We start from the raw sequence: 20,736 nt of genomic DNA on the forward strand, positions 1-20,736 counted from the left end.
TTCTTCTGTGTGTGCACAGAAAAGCGAAAATGCACCCTTTACACGGAACTCTTACAAAACAATGCTTTCCCCTTCAAATGCGTCTTTTATTAACTGGTGAGTTTGTCCTAAAAAAGATGAAGTCTATGTATAAAACTGTTATAGAGTAGTTGGAGTGCCCCAAGGAATCCACCCCCAGGGCTGCGTAGCCTCATCGACTGCACAAGTGTGGCTGAGCTCCTTCTGTTCTTGGATTCCTCATCTCGGTAACATGAACCTACTCAGTAGCCACCGGATGGCTGAGATTCACAGAAGCGCTGGCTAATCCTTATCTACTTATCTAAGATGATAAACCTATCCACTTATCTAAGATGATAAACAGGAGTGGACTGTTGCTCTCTCCAAATTGGAGTCGTCGTCCCCTTAAGGAACGTGGAGGGATCCATCAGATACAGGTGGCTTTGCAAGGTGTTACTTACTATGTTGTGGCTTTGTGCTGGCTTTTAGCTCCTGTTCTGCTTAATTGTAGCTTGAAACAAGAACCCTGTTGCACCTTCCCCAGAGCAGGACAGGTGTTGAGTGATTAGTGTTGGCGTCTCTCTCGCCAGAGAGGGAAGTCTTTCAGATTCGATTTCAGGGAAGAGCTGTGTTGGTGGAAATATGTAGGGTGGCCGACCACTTTCTCAGTGTACTGGATGGCATCTTGGAAGCTTTTGAATCGTAGAGGTGTAAAATTGGAGGGTGTTCACTCCTGGGTATCTACCCTAAAGAAAGGAAACCAAACTATCAAACTAATGCATGCGTATCTATGTTCATAGCTGCAAAATTTGCCATCGCCAAACTATGGAACCAACCAAGATGCCCATCAACAGATGAATGGATTGCAAAACTGTGGGATATGTACACAATGGAATTTTACTCAACTATAAAGGGAAACACAGTTACATCATTTACAAGGAAGTGGATGGAACTGGAGGACATAATGCTAAGTGAAATTAGTCAGTCACAAAAAATAAGAAATCGGATGTTTGACCTAGTATGCAAAAGCTAGGGAGAAATGGTCATGGGAAAAACTCTAGACGAAGCAGGAGATTCTATAGATGAGCAAATAAGGCGACCTAACTGAGGGGATGGGAGTGGGGAAGAGGGAAATTCTTTAATGCACATGATGTACTTTAATAAGCATATCAAAGTCAATCACTAAGCCAAACATGAGAAGGAAGGAGGGGGAGGGAATGGGGTGGGAACTCGGGAAGGGCTAATTGGGTGATGTGTACATGTATGTCTCCACCATCTTGCACCCATTAAGATGTATGACTACAATGCACCAATAAAAATTAAAAAAAAAAATTGGAGGGTGTTTCAAAAAACCACCTGGTCAGCCAGCCTTCATGCAAAAACAGGAGGATTAGAGGTTCAAGGCCAGGATTTAGCAACTCAGTGAAACCCTCAGAAACTTAGTGAGTCTCTGTTTCAAAAGAAAAAAATAAAAAGGGACAGAAGTGTAAAAGGTAGACTACCTCTGGATTCAATTTACAGTCCAATATATATATATATATTTATATACGTTTCAATACCAGCTCTGAGTAGGTTTTTTGAATCTTGACTCTATACTGCTCTCAACCACTGAACATGTTAATTGCTGGCTGGTATTTTTTATCAGAGAGGGCAAGACAGGATATTCACTGTGCAGAAGCTATCTCAGAAGCCAAAATACTGTTATATAGGAGTGTTTCTAAAATGGATTCCTTTTACATTTTACTGTTCTTTCTCTCCATCTATTTTGTGAGATCTTAAAATTTTTATTTTTTTGTAGACCCAGTAAGGGAAAACCAGCCTAAAAATGGTGTTCAAATTAGTTTGTAAAAATGAGAACACATTTTCTTTGAGGTATTTATGGAAACATCTTTCTAATCTCTAAAAATCTTTAGCATTAATCTTGAAATGTTTTATTTACAAATTCTTCTTCTTTTTTGGTTCTGAGGATTGAACCCAGCCAGGGATGTTCTACCTCTGAGCTATACCCCCAGCCCTATTTTATTTTGAAAAAGGGCCTCACTCTGTTGCAGAAGGCCTGGCTAAGTTGCTGGCTTAAGAACCTGCGATCCTCCTGTGTCAGCCTTCCAAATACTGGGATTACAAGTGTGTGCCACCATGCCCAGTTCTTCTTTTTGAACTAGTGATTTAGGACATGTTTCCATTACGAGACTTTCAAAAAAAATTACTTCACTTCTTTGATTTTCAGTTTCTTCATGTGAAGATGAGCAGAGCAATACATTTTCTTGATAGGTTTTGGGGAAAATTCACATGATCATTTGTAAATTATAAAGCTCTCTAAAATGCATATTATTATTTTTATTTTTTAGTGTGACTTCACATGAATAAATTATTGATTTAGCACAAAAACTCTTGATTCAACCACCTCAAACTTAGATTGTTTTTATTTAAAAATTTTGCAGATAGCTGTTTAGAAACAAACACAACTTTGTTTCAGTTGCAAAGTTTAGAAATCTCATCAAGTTTTAGATTCCTAATATTAGGGAATGCTAACTTCAGTGAAATACTCTCCATAGTAGCATGCTTCCACTTCTTCTGACTTGTTGGAAACTTAAATCTTATCAATGATTAATTTTTTACTTTTTTGTTCCTTAGCAACAGCGTCGACCCCGTTCTAATGAAAGGGTTTAGTAGATAAACGTTTTGAAAAAATCCATTGCCTTTAACTGCTGCAAAATAGTCTGAGCTACAAGATCCCCGAAGTTTTTGTAGCTATGTGTTTCTAAAAGGTACATTTAAAACATGGAAGGATTTCACTCTGCTACTTCATGTGTCCCATTGATAGATATCCTTCACATTTGTTTTTTTATTTTACTTTTCTAAAAAGGCAGTGGATGAAATGATATTCATGGAGTTCTGGCTTATGTTTTCTTAGTTGGAAGTACATTTAAACCCTAAACATTTATTTACCACTTAAGATTCAGGTATTCTGTTAGCTACTAGGGTTTCAAAGACGAACATGAACTTTGTGTCTTTAAGGAATTCTCATGACAAAAGAGAGAGTTAATTATCTAATTCCAAGGCATCTGAAATGTTCAAATAATTTGATTCTAAGAATGAAGCCAAAAGACTTCAAAACTGCCTTAGTTCTTTGCTTCATCTGGAAGCCATTCTTCCTGGAAATAGCTGACCAAACTCTTGGTCTTTTAGCCCATTCTGGATACTGATTTTATGTTGTAGTGGCTGGTGGGGTGAGATCTTCTGGTCTTTGACACAGATCAGGTATAGAGGGTTAGGACATCCTATAACCCCCTGGCTTTCAGTCCTTTATTTATAGATTTACAGCAATTCCTTATTGGCACTGATTGGCTTGTGCTGAGGGTTGGAGCTGGGGCTGAGGGTTGGGGCTGGGGCTGGGGGTTGGGGCTGGGGCTGAGGGTTGGGGCTGGGGCTGAGGGTTGGGGCTGGGGCTGAGGGTTGGGGCTGGGGCTGAGGGTTGGGGCTGAGGGTTGGGGCTGAGGCTGAGGGTTGGAGCTGGGGCTGGGGGTTGGGGCTGGGGCTGGGGGTTGGGGCTGGGGCTGAGGGTTGGGGCTGAGGCTGAGGGTTGGGGCTGGGGCTGGGGGTTGCAGCTGGGGCTGGGTGCCCTCTTAGGACTGTGGGTGGGGGTGCTGGAGCTCAAGGTGTTCACATCTACAGATCACTGGGCAGCTCACTCTAGATAAGGCCTGGTAGACTTGCACGGCCAAGTTTCCTTCAGGTTGCCTGCTGTGGAATGTTTCCCATAAAACAACATTTTAAGCAGTGGTCAGGTTCCCAGATCAGCCCGCAGTGGCCTATTTAGCTGATAATGCAGCCGAGAGAGCGCTATTTGACTAGCTGGGGACCAAACCACCACCTATTAACATTGTTTCTGTTGGAAAGGCCATTTCATCTTCTAAATACCAACATGTAGAAATGAAATTTTAGAGCTTACCTGCTTTGTCAATTGAGAGCTGCTGGTATCCAGAGTGAAAGTATCGAATCCCTTTGTATCCCTAGTTCCTGAGAATCCCCCCCCCCCCCCCGCCCAAGCCTGACCCCATTGGCTGGTTTTCCCATCTTTTCCTGATGCTGCCAGAACATTCAAAAGATATTATCTCCCTGGACAGAGCTCTTGGTTTGAGAATTTCTGGGAAGTGATGAGACTCATTGGTTTGAATCCCCCATTTCTTTTGTGGGTGACAACGGGAGGGAATCCACAGTAGAGTCCATGGCCCCCACCCTTAGCACCGTCTCACCGAACATTCTCTTTATTATCCCCCAGTTCACTTGTTTGGTGTTTTCAATCATTTCTATAATTTTGTCTACTTTTTGGAAAAGTACTTTGTGGCTTTGGCTTGAATAAATGGAGCAAATATCCCAGTCAGAGCAAATGTCACGGCAGTGCTTGAACTCGTTGGTAAGGTCAAGGCAGACTGCAGAGTTCTGGGAAGCAATTCTTCAAAAGCACCATATGTTTTCATGATGTCACTGGCCAAATCCTCTCAGATGTGCGACAAATACAAGTTTGAGATGTGCCTTTTGTTTGTTGTGAGGAAACCTTTCCTCATCCTAGAGGGTGAAATAGTAGCTTCGACTTATGAGCCAGTACCTCCTTTTCCATGTATTTGCTGGGAGCCATCCAGCCAATCAGGGATGCTAGCAGGCCACGTTCCTTTAACCAGCCAATCAGGGATGCTAGCAGGCCATCTTCCTTTTCTAGAATCCAATGCAAAGTCAGACAGCAAGTTAGATCCTAACTGGGATTTGTGTGTGTGTGTGTGTGGGGGGCGCTTTTCAGGTAGTTGATTCTTCTGAGTGGAATTGTGTTTTCTCAGTGGTGTTTAATCCAGAGTTACAGATGCATAAATTGCCTAGCGCCTCAGAGAAATCAGTGCTTGCTGCACACAGAGATGTTCTTTAAACATCTATGTGTCTGCTCTTCTTCATGGTTCAGGGTCTCATTTCCTCTTACAGTGTACCCCTTGGCTTTTGAGCCTTAAATACTTCCTTGTTTCCTTTCTTTCTTTCTTTCTTTTTTTTTTTTTTGGTACTGGGCATGGAACCCAGGGGATTCTACCTATGAGCTACACTACCAGCCCTATTTTTTTTATTCTTTATTTTTGAAACTGCATCTCACTGAGTTGCAAAGGCCCTCACTAAGTAGTAGCTGAGGCTGTCCTCGAACCCAAATCCTCCTGTCTCAGCTTCCCAAATGCTGGGATTACAAGTGTGCACCACCACACCCAGCCCTGATGTCATTTTTATGTTCAGGATTCCACCCAGGACACCATATTCCATTCAGTTGCCATGACTTCTTAGGCTATAGACAAGTTTCTCCTGTTTTTGATGACCTTGGCTGGGTTGAGGGGTGCTGGCAAAACGTTTTGTAGAATGGTCTTTAAGAGGAATCCTTTGATATTTTTGACATGATTGGACTGAAATGATGGTTTTTTGGGGGGAAGACCTCCGAGGAGGGGTTCCATCTTCATCCCATTATATCAAGACTTTCTGGTGTGAACAAGACGAGTGCCTGCCTTTTGCGGTGCACCTTGACTCTGCGGCCGATAGAGTGTTTGCCAGGTTCCCCGTCACTACTCTGCTGTGTTTTGCCCTTTCTGTGCTGCGCTCATTGTAATATACACCGCCCGCTGTAAGGAGGAGGGAGCGGAGGCTTTTCTCCTTAAAGGCAGACTGTCAGGTGCTGTAACCGCCAGCACAGGGAGTCATTGCTCCTCTCCCACATACACACTAATTTAATCACCTACGTATCAGTGTAGGCTCATGCATACTTCTTTTATTTGGATTTACAATCTGCTATCATTTCTGTCATTCTTTTGCTCAAAAGGTTCTAATTTAAGCCAGGCATGGTGGTGCACGCTGGTAATCCCAGCATTTGGGAGGCCGAGACAGGAGGATCACAGTTCACGGCCAGCCTCGGCTACTTAGTGAGGCCCTTTGCAACTCAGTGAGACCCTGTTTCAAAAGAAAGAATAAAGAATAGGGCTGGGGGAGTGGAGCTTGGAGGTAGAATGCCCCTGGGTTCCGCCCCCAGTGCCACACACACACACACACACACACACACACACACACACACAGTCCTAATTTCAGGCATTGGAAGTTCTTTCATTAGCTTCTCTGTCCCTTGCCATACCCTGTAATTGTGTCTATTTTTTAGTCCTGTTTCACTTTCTGTAGCTTCAAGATGCTCCAGACCCATTCTGCACGAATCCTTCCTAGTCATACGGTCAGTTGTTTTTCCCAGGATCTGGTTCCTTTAGTGGAGAATAGTGTAGAAGCCAAAATCTTTGTATCGGACATGCTCATCTTAGTCACTCTTATTTCTTATCCAGCGCAGGGCCTGGCATATGTCAGGCTCCCATGAAATATCATTGCATGGCTTTGTGCTTGTGGGCACGGTGGTTGAATAGTTTTGTTCCGGCTGCACACGGGGCGATGAGCTTATGGTGACCGAGGAGGGTCAGCCATGTTATCCTGATCCGCAAAACATCTCATGTCCTCTCATTTGATTCAGTGCCCTGAAAACAGCCACTGAAGAGGGAAGAGAGAAAGACGGAGGTGGGGTGGAAAGGGGAAGGAGCAGAGGAATGGAGGAAGGGAAGCTAAGAAGAAGAAAGTAAAGACTACACTCTGGCTTTGAAGGAAATGATACTGAAGTCACTCGTCCACTGAAGACAGTGGTTGCGGCTCTTGGAAACCAGAATACGAGCTATTCTTTCTGTTCCTGTGAGAGTCTTTTTGTCAAAAGAAATCTGCTTGAATTAGGTCAAGAAGGCTGGCTGGCTTTCATCTTCAAAGTAGAAAACCAGAATCGTCTGTGGCCCAGCCATTGTTGATCCAGACAATCCTCAAATTAGTCCTTGATCAGAAGAGCCCAGACAGAAACTGAGGAAGCCATGGGAACCGTTTTCATGAGCAGGGCTTAGTGTTTCACTCCTGGAGTTGTGACTTGATGGATGGTCCAGGGACAGTGACGTGTGGTCTTCTGGGAGGTTTATCTCTGCCTTCAGCAAGGAGGACCGGGATGAAAGTGCTAAAATAAAGGCTAAAATAAAGGACGGAGGGTTTGCAAAGTGTGCTCAAGTCCTGTGGGGACTTTTGTCAGATAGCACCAGGAATTTTTCTTTTTCTTTGTATTTTTCTAAAACTTTGTAAAACAACAAACAAAATCATGATGCGTGGTTAACAATATGGAGATTTCATTTGTGGAGTATAGTTGTCGCCTGATCTATCACATTTAAAAATTTATTTATTTAGCTGAGTGTGGTGGCGCACGCTTGCAACCCCAGCATTCAGGAGGCTTTGACAGGAGGATCGCAGTTCGAGGGCAGCCTCAGCTACTTAGTGAGGCCCTTTGCAACTCAGTGAGACTCTGTTTCAAAATAAAGAATAAAAAAACAGGACTGGGGATATAGCTCAGAGGTAGAATGCCCCTAGGTTCAATCCCCAGTACTGCAAAAAAAATTTTTTTTAATTAATTTATTTTGGTGCTGGGGATTGAACTCTACCTCCAAGCTATACTCTCGGCCCTATTTATTTTTTTTAAAATTTGAAACAGGGTCTTGCTAAGTTGTGGAGGACCTTGCTAAGTTGCTGAGGCTGGCCTTGTACCTGTGATCCTCCTGTCTCAGCCTCTCAAGTCCTGGGATTACAGGTGCGTGCCACCCCACCCAGGTGATCTATCACATTTTTGACAGAAAAGTATTTTAATTCTGGAACAGTGGGATACTGAGCTATCACCTTGGGACACACTGCAGGGACATTTGGGAGCCCTGCCATGTGAGGCCTAGACTTTTGGATCCGGTATCCTCTTTATATTCCAGGGGCTTAATTGTAATTTTCTCTTTAAAGGTCAAAAGAGCAGTTCATTCTTGGAGCTGGTTCAGTCTCAGCCTTTACCTGATAATTTGTATTCTCTTCCCTCAAGAATTTAAGCACTGCACAGGCTGGGAAACTCTCACATGTTAAATAAGAGCCCCTGCCCTTGTTTTTATTACCCCAGCCTCGTCTGAAAGGGAGTTTTCACTTGGGAGAAGCAGCAGAGAGGCTATCTTGCCGTATGAGAGGCCAAACTTGCAGGCGTGTTTCTGGCTGAAGAATGTGGACATGTTGCAGACATCTTGCACAGAGGCCAATTCTTGCAGTGATGTGGTCGGGCATGGGAGAGCCCCGCTGTTTGCACCATTGAGAGGGGCTCTAGCGAGCCCGTGCAATCTCTGAGCTCTGTGTCTGAACGGGATCCAGATATCAAGGGGTGGAGGCTCACCCATCCCCCAGGGGAGGGGCGTCCGGCTGGTGCAGAGCTCAGTACTTGAAACTTACAGATCAGACCTAGCTGTTTAAAACAACGTAAGCCAGTGGTGACGGGGAATATGAACTGATTTCCCCTTTCCTCTGTAGACTACTAGAATGCAGATTTTAAAAAAAGCTCAATCTTTTTTTTTTTTTTCTTTTTTCTTTTCTGCGGGTCTGGGGATGGAACCCAGGGGCATTCTACCTCCGAGCTACACCCTCAGCCCTATTTTTTATTCTTTATTTTGAAACAGGGTCTTACTGAGTTGCAAAGGGCCTCACTAAGTAGCTGAGGCTGGCCACGAACCGCAGTCCTCCTGTCTCATCCTCCGGAATGCTGGGGTGACAAGCGTGCGCCACCACGCCCGGCTCGATCTTTAGGTTAGTGATAGACATTCTGTAATTTTTATTTGCTAATGTTACTACAAATGCTAGTGGGTGAAATATCTGCTTGTCCTCTTAATGGAACTTTGCTCTAATATAGGGGTCAAAAGAATGGAATGGGAGTCAGATATCCTGAATTCACATTATTTGCTTTCTTTAAGTCCTGGGACCTTGACTAGTTAGTTAGTTTAAGCTTTCTAAACCTGAGCTGCCACAGTGTAAAAGATAACAGCAGTGGAACTTATCTCAAAGAGGATGAAATAAAGTGATGCATCTTTAGTACTTTGTAGAGACTTCTTTTGCCTTTGAATTTTTTTCTTTTTTTAAATGATACTTGGGATGGAACCTAGGGGGCATTCATTCTACCTCTGAGCCACAGCTCGAGCCCTATTTTTTATTTTTTATTTTGAAACAGGGTCTCACTGAATTGCAAAGGGCCCAGGTAGTAGCTGAGGCTGTCTGCCAACCACGATCCTCCTGTCTCAACCTCCCAAATGCTGGGATGACAGGCGTGGGCCACAAAGCCCGGCTACTTTTGAATTTTAAATTCCCTTTAATTTGCCAAAAGCTAGTGCTACTTGGGGCTTGAGGAAGGTGACAGATCAGGAGAAAAGAAAGAGAAAACATTCTATCTACAGAAAAGAATAACTTTATTAAAAACTTGTTTTCTTTGTCAAATCTGTTTGCACTGAAACCTTAGAATAAAATCTTTTATAATGGAAATCATCCAGATTGTCTCCTTTAGACTTCACATATTTTACCATTTTCCCACTTAAATAAGACATTCATTTATTTTTAGATTTAGAGCTGGGTTTCTTTTCTTTTCTGTAAGTAGAACAAATGCCACCCAGCTTGTTTGAGCGGGACCCACTAGTTTGCAGTTCTCAAGAACATCAGTATAAGAGAAATTATGCATCTTCCTACTACTTTTCACTCAGGCACATAATATAATACTATTTGATGTTGTTAAAAACCAAATGGCAGCTGGGCGTGGTGGCGCACACTTGTAATCCCAGGATTTGGGAGGCTGAGGCAGGAGGATCGCGGTTCGCAGCCAGCCTCAGCTACTTAGTGAGGCCCTCTGCAACTCAGTGAGACCTAGTTTCCAAATAAAGAATAAAAAATAGGGCAGGGGGTGTAGCTCAAAGGTAGAATGTCCCCGGGTTCCATCCCTAGTAATTCAAAAAAGAAAAAACAAACCCACAACAAACAAACAAAAAAACAAATTGCAAGGAGATAAAAATAATCATTGGCCAATGATATTGTTGGTTGAAACAATTGAAAGCAAGTAATTTTTACCACTTGTTATAAAGGATAAAGTTATCCTTTGAAAGATAAAGAGAATGTAAAAATAATTTACAATCTAAAATTATATAGAATTTTAAGAAACGAAGTAAAATAAAAATGGGGTACAATAATGAAAGGGAGCTGTGAGTGGAAGCCCCTTGCTGAAAAGATAAGCTGTTTTTCCTTCCTTCCTTCTTTCCTTCCTCCCTCCCTCCCTTCCTTTCTTCCTTCCTTCCTTCCGGTACTGGGGATGGGACCCAGGGACATTCTACCTCCAAGCTATACCCCGCCCTAGTTTTTATTCTTTATTTTAAAACAGAGTCTTGCTGAGTTGCAAAGGGCCTCACTAAGTAACTGAGGCTGTCGGAAAACCTGTGATCTTCCTGTCTCAGCCTCCTGAATGCTGGGATTCCAAACGTGCACCACCACACCCGGCTTTTTATTCTTTGTTTTGAAACGGGGTCTCACTAAGTTGCTGAGGCCACAAACCTGGGATCCCCCTGTCCCAGCCTCCCAAGGACTGGGATTCCAAGCATGCGCCACCACTCCCAACCTAGTCAGTCATACTTTAAAAATAATGTAGCTTTTACATTCGAATATGTGTATACGTGTGAATATAACATAATTAACCTGGACACTCAGTCTCGGGAGGGAGAGAAAGGGGGAAGGGAAGGGGGGCACCAGGAACCGTGTGAACGTATGCCACTGTCGACTGGAACCACATTATGACGTGGGACTCTAGCACACCAATAAAACAAAATGTGAAGCTTTGATTAAAAGATGATCAAAATAGAAGAACGTACACTTAAAACACGAACACTTGTGAAATGGTTATTAAATGACAAAACAAAAGAATGCTCCTCCTGCTTCCCTCAATCTGTATCTGTTAAGGTAGCTAGAATCAATCACTTCCGTTTTGGGTTCATCTCTGATTTATCTCCATACCTCCATCTTTATGCTTGTACTTCTGTGTCTAGATTTTAACGGTACCCATTGGCTCCTTGCTGGGAAAGTTGTGGATTTATCTCACGAAAAGAGCTCTACCTTTTAGCTCCCATTTCTTTCTTAATTTTTGATAATAGTAGTTATTTTCCGGCACTATGTAACATCCTCAGACCTCTGAGTCCTGGACCAGGCACGCTGTTGCTTTGCGTACCTCCCCTCTTTGGTGCCATCCGTACCCTTGCTTTGACGGCGTGAAGTTTTAAAACAGTGGCGTGTTGTTTGGTAACCAAGGTGAACTCCCAGAGGTCGACTGTGTGTTGGCCGCGGGTTGGTTTGAAACATTGAAAACCACACAAGAATGTCCCTGAGTAGCACTGTGATGGTCTTTGAACAGCTTGCGCTGGAGGACTGAAATGACTGAGTCTGGATCCGTCTTCGTTATTTCTCCATCAATACGCTCATTTTCGTCAGACAATATGACCTGATTTTTGTTTGAAAAGCGTAGCTCCTCCAACCACAGGGTACCCTGCGAAGGCTCAGGGGTCCTGTGAAGTGATTCCAGGATTAGGTTTGGGGCTGGACTGCATCCAGGGTGTAATGGTGGGGAAGTTTTGAGGCATTCGACTCAGTTGACTTTGGCCTGGACTGTCATTTTAAATCAAGAGCAATTATATAAAATTCGGGAGGGTTGAGTGACTCCTTCCCACCTCGCACACACACCCCAGGCCTCTCCCCTGATTCCTTGCATTTTCCTGTCTGAGATTCTGAGTTTTTCCAGGAAGTGTGGACACTGAGGTTCGGGATACTATTTTGTCATTGGAGGGATTGGGGGTGGGGGGCTGAGAGCCAGCGACTGAGGATTTCCAATAAAATGCTTGTCTCTTCCTAAAGCCCTTGGCTAAGTCAGAAGATGAGCCTCTAGCACACCAATAAAACAAAATTTGTATTGTCCCTTTCACATATGAAGCTTTCCGTGCCCATCACTTTACCTGATGGATATGCACACATGATTTGGACAAGGCAAAGAACTGGTGATCTCAATGGGCACAGAAAACAAAGTAAGACTCAGAGAGGCCCCAAAGTCTTTCACACATGAAAGCTCTAAGTCCTTTTTCCTCCAGGAGTTAGCTCCTTTTCCTGGCCCCTCCGACTCCCTTGCTCATTGTCTTTCTGACCTCAGCACTGATCAGTCTGAGTTGTGCACTGTAGAGTTGTGCTCCAGGGTCTCTGGGCTATGAAAAGCGTAAAGGACCGGGCGAAGGCCTTCCTTTGGTTCTCAATTCTGAATAAGGTTGAAGGGGAGCTTAGAGGAAATTCAGGAGACTCTGCACTGCTTTCTATGACCTTTATACCAAGGAAGAATGTATGGGCTCCCCAACGAAGCCCTTTGGCTACACAGTCGTATTTAAAGGCTCATCTTTGTGGGACTACAATATTTATGCTAGCAAGGCTTGGAATGGCTTCTGGTTTGTGAAGTTGATTGCGAGACATCTGACCTTATTGGCCCCTGGATTTCAGCAAGAAGCTTGGACACTTAGGCTGAAAGAATCTATCAGAGAGGAAGTGGATGGTCTCTTTGGGGTCTCTGTGTGCTCCATTCTGTCTTATTTCCAGTGTAGGAGTAATTAATCAGTTGCTCCTTGAGATTGTCAAATATCTGAATTCTGAATGGAGGCTTTGCTCTAAGATATTAGATGAACTATTTGTAAATATGAAACCCAGAGTGATACTGATTTTTTTTTCCCCCCTGTAACTGTTGGTATCAACTGTGTTTGCAAACTCTTGCTAAAGAAATATTTACATGTTTTGGCCTTTATTTTTTTCTGACCAATGCTAGAGTTTGTATTCCTGTATTTTTGGTAAAAGGAAGACTGTGGTAACATTTTAGAGGTGAGTTGGGCCATGGGGAAAATATGCACATTTTCAAGGAGTAGACATTTAAAACTTTATGCGTGGTAGCTTTTATTATACCCTTTCTTAGCTGGATTGGTAGAAAGTTTTTTGTTGAAGTTAGACTCATATGATACCATGATTTTTTTATATCTCTGCATTGCGATACAGTCCACTACATTTTGTATCTCTGTTTTTTATTGTCTTGATGCACTGTATGTGAAGATGATATCAAGGCATATCCCTGTTAGTGTCAGGAAGTTAAAATTTTCTATACTATTAAGCTGGCCCGGGGCCTATGACTTTACTTTCCTCTGTTGGCCAGGATCCATCCTGCTCTATAACTTAGGGATTCCCCACCTTGACATTTGACCGTATCTTTTTTTTTTTTTTTAATATGGGATTTTATGTTTTTGTTTCAGACCCAACGTCTGTGGATCACGTTACAATGCTTACTGTTGTCCTGGATGGAAAACCCTACCTGGTGGAAATCAGTGTATTGTCCGTAAGTACACTGTCTCATTTTGCATGGTATTCCGTTGTTTGGCTTGCACGATGATCCTTAGAATCTGGTGCCTTTTTAGCTGCACACAGTTAATATGTTTATAGTTGAATCATCCCTGTCTAAGGGTTTCTTGCTTTTTCTGAACTCAAGTTGGGAAATACGTTAATTTTGTCAAAGTATTTTCATACTTTAAACCAGTGACTTCCTTTAAAATATATTGGGATATGGAGTAGAGCCACAGGATACTTGGAAGAAGGCTGTATGTCATTTGCCTGTGTTCTGCCTGCTGCATAGACTATGTGGTCACTTTGGGGAGATTTTGAAAAAAGGGCTATCGTCGATGATCTTCATGTTGTGGTTTGTAAGTTTCCGGCCACCATGAACCACGGGCCTACCCAGACTATGTGTGTCGATTTGAGTGGTCAAGGTCAGAAACAGAACAACATGTAAACGAAGGTGAAAGAAAGACACAGAGTGTCCAAGGAAGGTCAGTTATATCTTCCTGCCATGAACTTTTATAGACATCATATCAATGAAACAAGTTGATATTTCTAAAAAATTCCATTACTATAATGGGGAAATTTAGAGCTCAAAGAACATTAGGGAATCAGGACAGTAGAGAATAGTTCACCTTCCCTCTTGGCCAAGAGTGGTCCACAGAGAAATATTGGCAAATATTAGCCACTATTTGCTTGTTGACCTGAAAAAGTTTTCCCCATCCCCAATTCTTATTTATTTATTTATTTATTTATTTATTTATTTAGTGGTATTGGGGATGGAACCCAGGGGCATTCTACCTCCGAGCTACACTCCCAGCCTTATTTTTTAATTCCTTATTTTGAAACAGGGTCTCCCTGGGTTGCAGAGGGCCTCACTAAGTAGCTGAGGCTGGCTGAGAACCGCGATCCTCCTGTCTCAGCCTCTCGAATGCTGGGATTACAAGCGTGCGCCACCACGCCCACCTGCCTTCCCCATCCCCAATTCTTGATTTTGGCCAGAAAGTATTGTATTCATTTTGCATATTAGATTTATGTTAAGATAAGAATTGAATCATTAAGGGGAAGATTTGATGGTTGGTATTTGGGATATTCTAAATGATCTTCACGATAGAAATTTTCCCCAGGGTTCTGTAGAATTCTCTGAGAAATGTTACCTTCAGGCATTGAAACATATATTCATAAGATTCCTTGCCAGCTTGCTTCACAGTGGCTCCCAGGTCATCCTAAGCTCCTTTGGTGTTTGAATGTACATTCTACCCAGTGTGTGATTTTAGCCTCGTAGGATAGCACGTTTGTCTCTTACAGGGCCCTGCAGGAGTTTGAGGAAAGAATCATGCCAGTGATTTATAAACAGCAGTGATAGCCGGGCGTTGTGGTGCACATTTGTAATCCCAGTACTTGAGAGGCTGAGACAGGAGGGCTGCAGGTTTGCGGCCAGCCTCAGTAACTTTGTGAGGCCATCTGCATCTTAGTGAGACCCTGTTTCCAAGAAAAAGAATAAAAAAAGGCCTGGGGGTATAGCTCAGAGCTAGAGTGCCTCTGGTTTCTATCCTCAGTGCTATATACATACACACAAACCAAAATAAATAAATAAATAAATAAATAAAGTAGTGACAAAATCTTCTCTGCTGAAAAATAAATAAATAAAATAAATAAAATAAAAATAAATAAATCCTTTGCCATTTAAACTTACTTTTCTGGCCACTAGTACCAGCATGACACGGGCCTCGGGCGGCATGAGCGTGTTAATCTCTCACAGATGAACAGCTTCCTAACTGTAGTCAGAAGTTGGGCTGTAGATTCCAGATTCTCCTCCCAGGCTGTCTGTGTAATTTGCAACTGGACAAAAATTAAACATTCAGAGTAAGATTGTTTCCGAAAGGACACTGCTGTAATTTTGAATCAGTAAGCAAATCATAAAGTTAATAAAAATGGGGTTCTTTGAAGTATCATGACACATTCAGAGGCAGATTTTTTTTTTTCCAGTACTAGGGATGGAACCCAGGGGTATTCTACCTCCGAGTTATACCTCCAGCCCTATTTTTTTTTTATTCTTTATTTTGAAACAGGGTCTCACTGGGTTGCAAAAGCCTCACTAAGTAGCTGAGGCTGTCGGCAACTGCGATCCTCCTGTCTCAGCCTCCCGAATGCTGGGATGACAAGGGCGCACCACCACGCCCGACCAGATGCAAGGTTTTTAGGTGTGCCTCAAAACCTGGCTTTTGATCAATCAAATGAGCGCTCTCTCTCTCTCTCCAGTAAGTGAAAAGGTCGAGAACCTCTGATACACGGAGAGGGAGATACGAACCCAAAGTCAGAGTTTCAGTCCCGCAGACTGGTTCGGTAAATAGCTTCTGTGAGCTGCAATGTGTGAGTCGCGATGGCAGAGTCAGTGGGGCCTGGGAGCCTGGTTCCCTCCTGTGGCGACAGGGCCATACGTAACCGTGTGCTGCTTGGGTGCGCTGACGGAGTTCTCTTTCCCTTCGCAGCCATCTGCCGGCATTCCTGTGGGGATGGATTCTGTTCGAGACCGAATATGTGCACTTGTCCATCTGGTCAGATAGCTCCTTCCTGTGGCTCCAGATCCAGTGAGTATAACATGTCATTATATATAATATTACTTTATGTGGTTACACCCGATTTTCTCCTAAATTTGCTTTTGGCTTTTCTCTTTGCTTGCAATACTTTTTTTTTTTTTTTTTTTACTAGAACATCTGCCTTGTCTAGCTCTGCCCAAAATACTTGGAAAGGCTTCTCTCTCAATCTGGCTTCTAATTTTCCTTCTTTACTCTTTATGGGAAAATTATCGACGAGGAGGCAAAGTTACTATGGATAATATAAAGATTACAGCTTTCTCTGGAGGTATCGCCTTATTCATCTTTGTGTCTCCAATGTAAACACTGTAGATGGTGCTCTGTGAAATGGTTGCTTAATAACTATATTTGGCTTAAGAAAACTAGGCAGTTTTTTTCTTGTGCTGAAATATGAATCTGATTAAAAACTTGTTTAGAGCTCAAGAACCCTGCCTTTTGCCTTTGCAAGGAGAAAATATAAGAAATAATTTCTAGGGATGATTTATCACACAACACAAACCTATTTTTTCCTTTCTGAATTTCGCTACTCTGTTCTATGATTCCAAATAAATATCCAAAACTCTTTCTAAAAAAACACCTTTGCTTTATTTCTCTATTTTATTGTTATCTTTTAACTCTGCAGGAGTGAATTAGGGAAACGTTGAGGGCGTAGGAAAGGAGGCGAGTCGTCACTGGCTTTAAAATGTTGAAGTTCATGTCTGTGTAATCAGTTTCTCAATACCTCAGTCATCACGAAGGCAAAAAAAAAAAATCACGGAATCCTTTTCCATTTCCATTTTTTTTTTGGTGAGAAAATGCATATTGCCTACAGTGTGTCCTGTTTCTGACAAGGTTTCAAGGTTTTAAGAAAAAAAATTCCGGAGTAAGTATGTTCTCTTTTGTGTTTTGCAAATACAGACTTCGGTGCGTTAAAATCCATTCCCTGGTAAGAGTCCTAACACTTAAACGTGGCTCTCATAAGCCAGTTAACAGGCTACAGCCAGTTGTGTGTGTGGCAGACCCCTGTGGCGTCCGTTCACCTCCTCTGTGACCGCAAGTCAACATGGTGGACTCTGCCCGAGAGTCCTGTAAAATTTTACTGTCCAAGGATCATGCCGGGTCTACGCATAGGGCAAGCTGAGAGTACGGGAGGGTCGGTAGACCTAGAACTTTTAACCTGTGGCAGATGGGGACTTGTTGAACAAGTACCCCAGACCTCCTGGACTCTCAGTTTGGATAACTACGAGGATTGCTTACAGGGTCTCCTGAAGTTTGTTTCCTACTGGGACTGAGTCCTCATTGCCATGGTGGAGGTCAACTTGCAAATGTGCTGAATTAGCCTCCTTCTTATCCAACTCATCTGTCAGTGTTTCCTGGAGTTACTTCCAAAACAACTACCCCCATCAGAATCACAGTCTCTGTATTTGCTTCTGGTGGAACCCAAGCAAAAATAGTCTGATATTAAGTACAGCAGCGACTTGGCGATTGGGATAAAAACTCCTTCAAGGAATGGGGACTACTGTTTATTGCACTGAATGCAACTTGGTTCTGAATGTGCATTCTCTAAGCAACCAGCAGGTACGTTCTCTTCTGCAATGGACACGTGAGCTGGAGGAATAGAAAGGGAGATTAGTCAGCCGGCAGCAATTCCAGGAACACTGTGGATATCTCTGACTATCAGAAAGACCTCCAGGTTGCCACTGAGGAGTGACAGTCTCAGGGTTGAGGAAGAAAGGTAGATATCAAGGTAGAAATAGAGCCAATCTCTCAGATTAGTTCTTGAGTCAAGTAACAGTGCAGTCCTCTGTGAGAAGAAAATTTAGCCTGGTGGTAAAACTGCATAACCAGATGCAAAGGTCTTCAGTGGTAGTGCGAGTTGCTTATGACTTCTTTGTCAAGTAAAAATCATGAGATGTGAACACAGAATGTTATTAAGACCAGAGGGAAAAGCAATAGTACTGGTATACTTCCAGGAAGTCATGGAGTAGAAGGAATATCGTCGAAAGGTCCTGAGTTTAGATTTAGGCTAGAGACTTTAGCCTAAGACTTGCGGAATGGTGCTTCTGAAGAAGTCTGAATCTTCTCAGTACACGCCTGCCATGGTTCATTGACCCATGAATTTACTCCAGCTCTTGTTAAAGATGTGTGTGCACACACGAACACAAATAAATAAATAATAGCTTGTAATCCTGGAGTTAACCATCTCTTTAACTTTATGTAATGTCCTAGTCCATTCAGGGATGCCCTCACAAAATAGCTTAGGCTGGATAACTTAGAAACATTGAAATTTATTTTTTACAGTTCTAGAAGTTGGGAAGTCCAAGAGCATGAGAGAATTACGTGTCTAATGGGCCTGTCCTCCATAGATGTCACCTTTTGTGTGTCCTCGCAGGACAGAGGGAAAACACGCTTCCTGGGACCTCTTTTATGAGGATACTAATCCCATTCATGAAGATTCTTTATGACCTAATCGTCCCCCTAAAGGCCCCACTGAGTGATACTGTCACATAGGTGATTAAGTTTTAATACATACATTTTGAGGATTGGATATGTATATTTGTACATCATATTTTATTGTAAAATGTATTCCTTATATTTCGTGTTTTAGAATGTGGATATTGCTTTCTTGCTCATCCTACTTTTAAAACTTTTTAAAAAAGAACAGTAAAAATCCTGTTTTACTTTTTAAAACTTTTAAAAATAACTTTTAAAAAGAATTCTTTTTAAAAGAATTTGGATATAGCTTTTCTGCTCATCCTGCTTAATTTTAAAACCTTAAAAATATATAATTCTTTTAAGTTTCATATTTTATATTTCATATGAAGAATTCCATATTTTGAAAACCGTTTTAAAATACGAAATTTAATTCTAATATTTAATTTTGTGATGACTGTACACTCACAGTTGTTAAGAAATAAAGTAGATGGCAGATGCAGTGGCGCATGCCTGTAATTCCAGTGCTTGGGAAGCTCACACAGGAGAATGGCAGATCTGAGGCCAACCTCAGCAACCTCATGAGATCCTTAGCAACCTAGCAAGACCTTGTTTCAAAATATAAAACTATTTAAAAAGCAATGGGGGGTAAAGTTAGGAGGGAAAACACCCCGGGTTCAGTCCCCAATAATAACCTGGGTAATGACCTTTATCCAGTTTTCCCCGCAGTAATATCTTGCAAACTTATAGCAAGCAGGATGTTGACACTGAAAGAGACAAGACACAGAACACATGCATCAGCGCAAGGATCCCCCTATCACCCTTTTATGGTCATGTTCCGCCTCCCCCTCTGCCCTCTTTAATCCTGACAACCGCTAATCTCTTCATGTCTATAATTTTGTCCTTTAAGGAATGTTATCACACAGTACGCAGCCTCCTGGTATTGACTTTGTTCACTCAGCATAATTCTCTGGAGCTTTTTCTAGGTTGCTGCGTGCATCAACGGATTGCTGTCTTTGCTGTTAAGTAGTAGTAGACGCTGTGGATGTGCCAGTATGTTTAGCCATTCAGCTTTTGAAGGGTGTCTGCTTTGTGGTTTCCGGTTGAAGTTGCTGTTCAGACAAAGCCTCTACGAACATCTCTGTGCAGATTTTTGTGTGAATACAGTCATCGTTTTTCCTGGGACAAAAAAACCCCTAGAAATCTGATTCTGGGTTGTGTAGTAGTTGCATGCTTAGGTTTTTAAGAAGGACGAGACCATTTTGGAGTAGCTGTACTATTTTACATTCTCACTAGCAGTCTATAAATGGCCCGGTTTTTCTGCTTCCTCACCGGTTTGTGGTATTGTCACTATCTATGATTTTGGTTATTCTCATAAATTTTAGCTTTGTGGCAACATCCCACTGTGGTTTTCTGTGCTTTTCTCTAAGTGCTAATACTGTTGTACATCTTGTGCTTACTTGTGTATCTTTTTTGCTGACGTATAAAATTCTTTTAAGTTTCATTTTTATATTTCATATAAAAGAATTTCATATTTTAAAAAACATTTTATTTTATTTTATTTTTGAGTGCTGGGGATTGTGCCCTGGGGTATTCTACCTTGGAGCTACATCTCCAGCCCTATTTTAATTTTTTACCTTTAAAAAAATATTTTAAACATCGCAGATCTGAGGCCAGCCTCAGCAACCTAGTGAGGTCCTTAGCAACTAAGCAAGACCCTGTTTCAACATATAAAACAATAAAATATAAAAAGCATTGGAAAAGTTAAAAAAAAGTTAGGAGGGAAAACACTGTTGGGTTCAATACCCAATAATAACCTGGGTAATAACCTTTATCCAGTTTTCATGTCTTTTGTCTAGGTTTTAATCGAATTGATTCTTCATTTACTATAGAGTTTTGAGAGCTTGTTATTTATTCTAAATACTATTTGTTAGATGTGTGACTTGTGAACATTTCTCCTGCCCTGTAGGAGCCATTGTGAGGTGGTGAAAACTTTACGAGGGGTCTTTCACGCGTGGCGGTATGCTCTGAAAAGCGACCGTGAGACCCCAGCCCCTTCCTTGATGGGGAGAGGTTTTGCCCACCGTACATCCCTGCTGTGATGTACTGCCTTGCCTCAGGCACAGAACAATGGAGGTCATCAATCGTGGACTGCAACCTCCAAAGCTGTGAACCCAAATAGACTTCTCTTTCTAAGTTGTTTATCCCAGGTATTGGTTATGGTGACAGAAAGCTCACCAATGCAAATTACTTTTCATCTTTATTAAAACAACATGAGTTGTGTCTATGTTTGTGAGTCTGTTTCTGGATTCTCTGCTTCATACCATTGGCCGAGGTGTCTGTCCTTTCTCTAATACTATACAAATCTTGATTCTGCAGCTAAATGATAAAACTTGAGATTTGGTAGACTAAT

At 42.2% G+C, this 20,736-nt stretch overlaps 1 protein-coding gene across 1 annotated transcript in view; it reads left to right on the forward strand.

The window, feature by feature from the left end:
* FBN1 (fibrillin 1) overlaps nt 1–20,736 on the forward strand; it is a gene marked incomplete at both ends in the record, with an annotated part of 239,882 nt that overhangs the window by 18,773 nt on the left and 200,373 nt on the right. The window contains 2 exons of the mRNA XM_080708266.1: nt 13,236–13,318; nt 15,807–15,905. Of these exons, the coding sequence (XP_080564392.1) occupies nt 13,236–13,318; nt 15,807–15,905 (182 nt within the window). The remainder of the gene's footprint in view (nt 1–13,235; nt 13,319–15,806; nt 15,906–20,736) is intronic.

Source organism: Muscardinus avellanarius (assembly GCF_963383645.1).
Source record: "Muscardinus avellanarius genome assembly, chromosome: 12".
Taxonomy (NCBI): Eukaryota; Metazoa; Chordata; class Mammalia; order Rodentia; family Gliridae; genus Muscardinus; species Muscardinus avellanarius.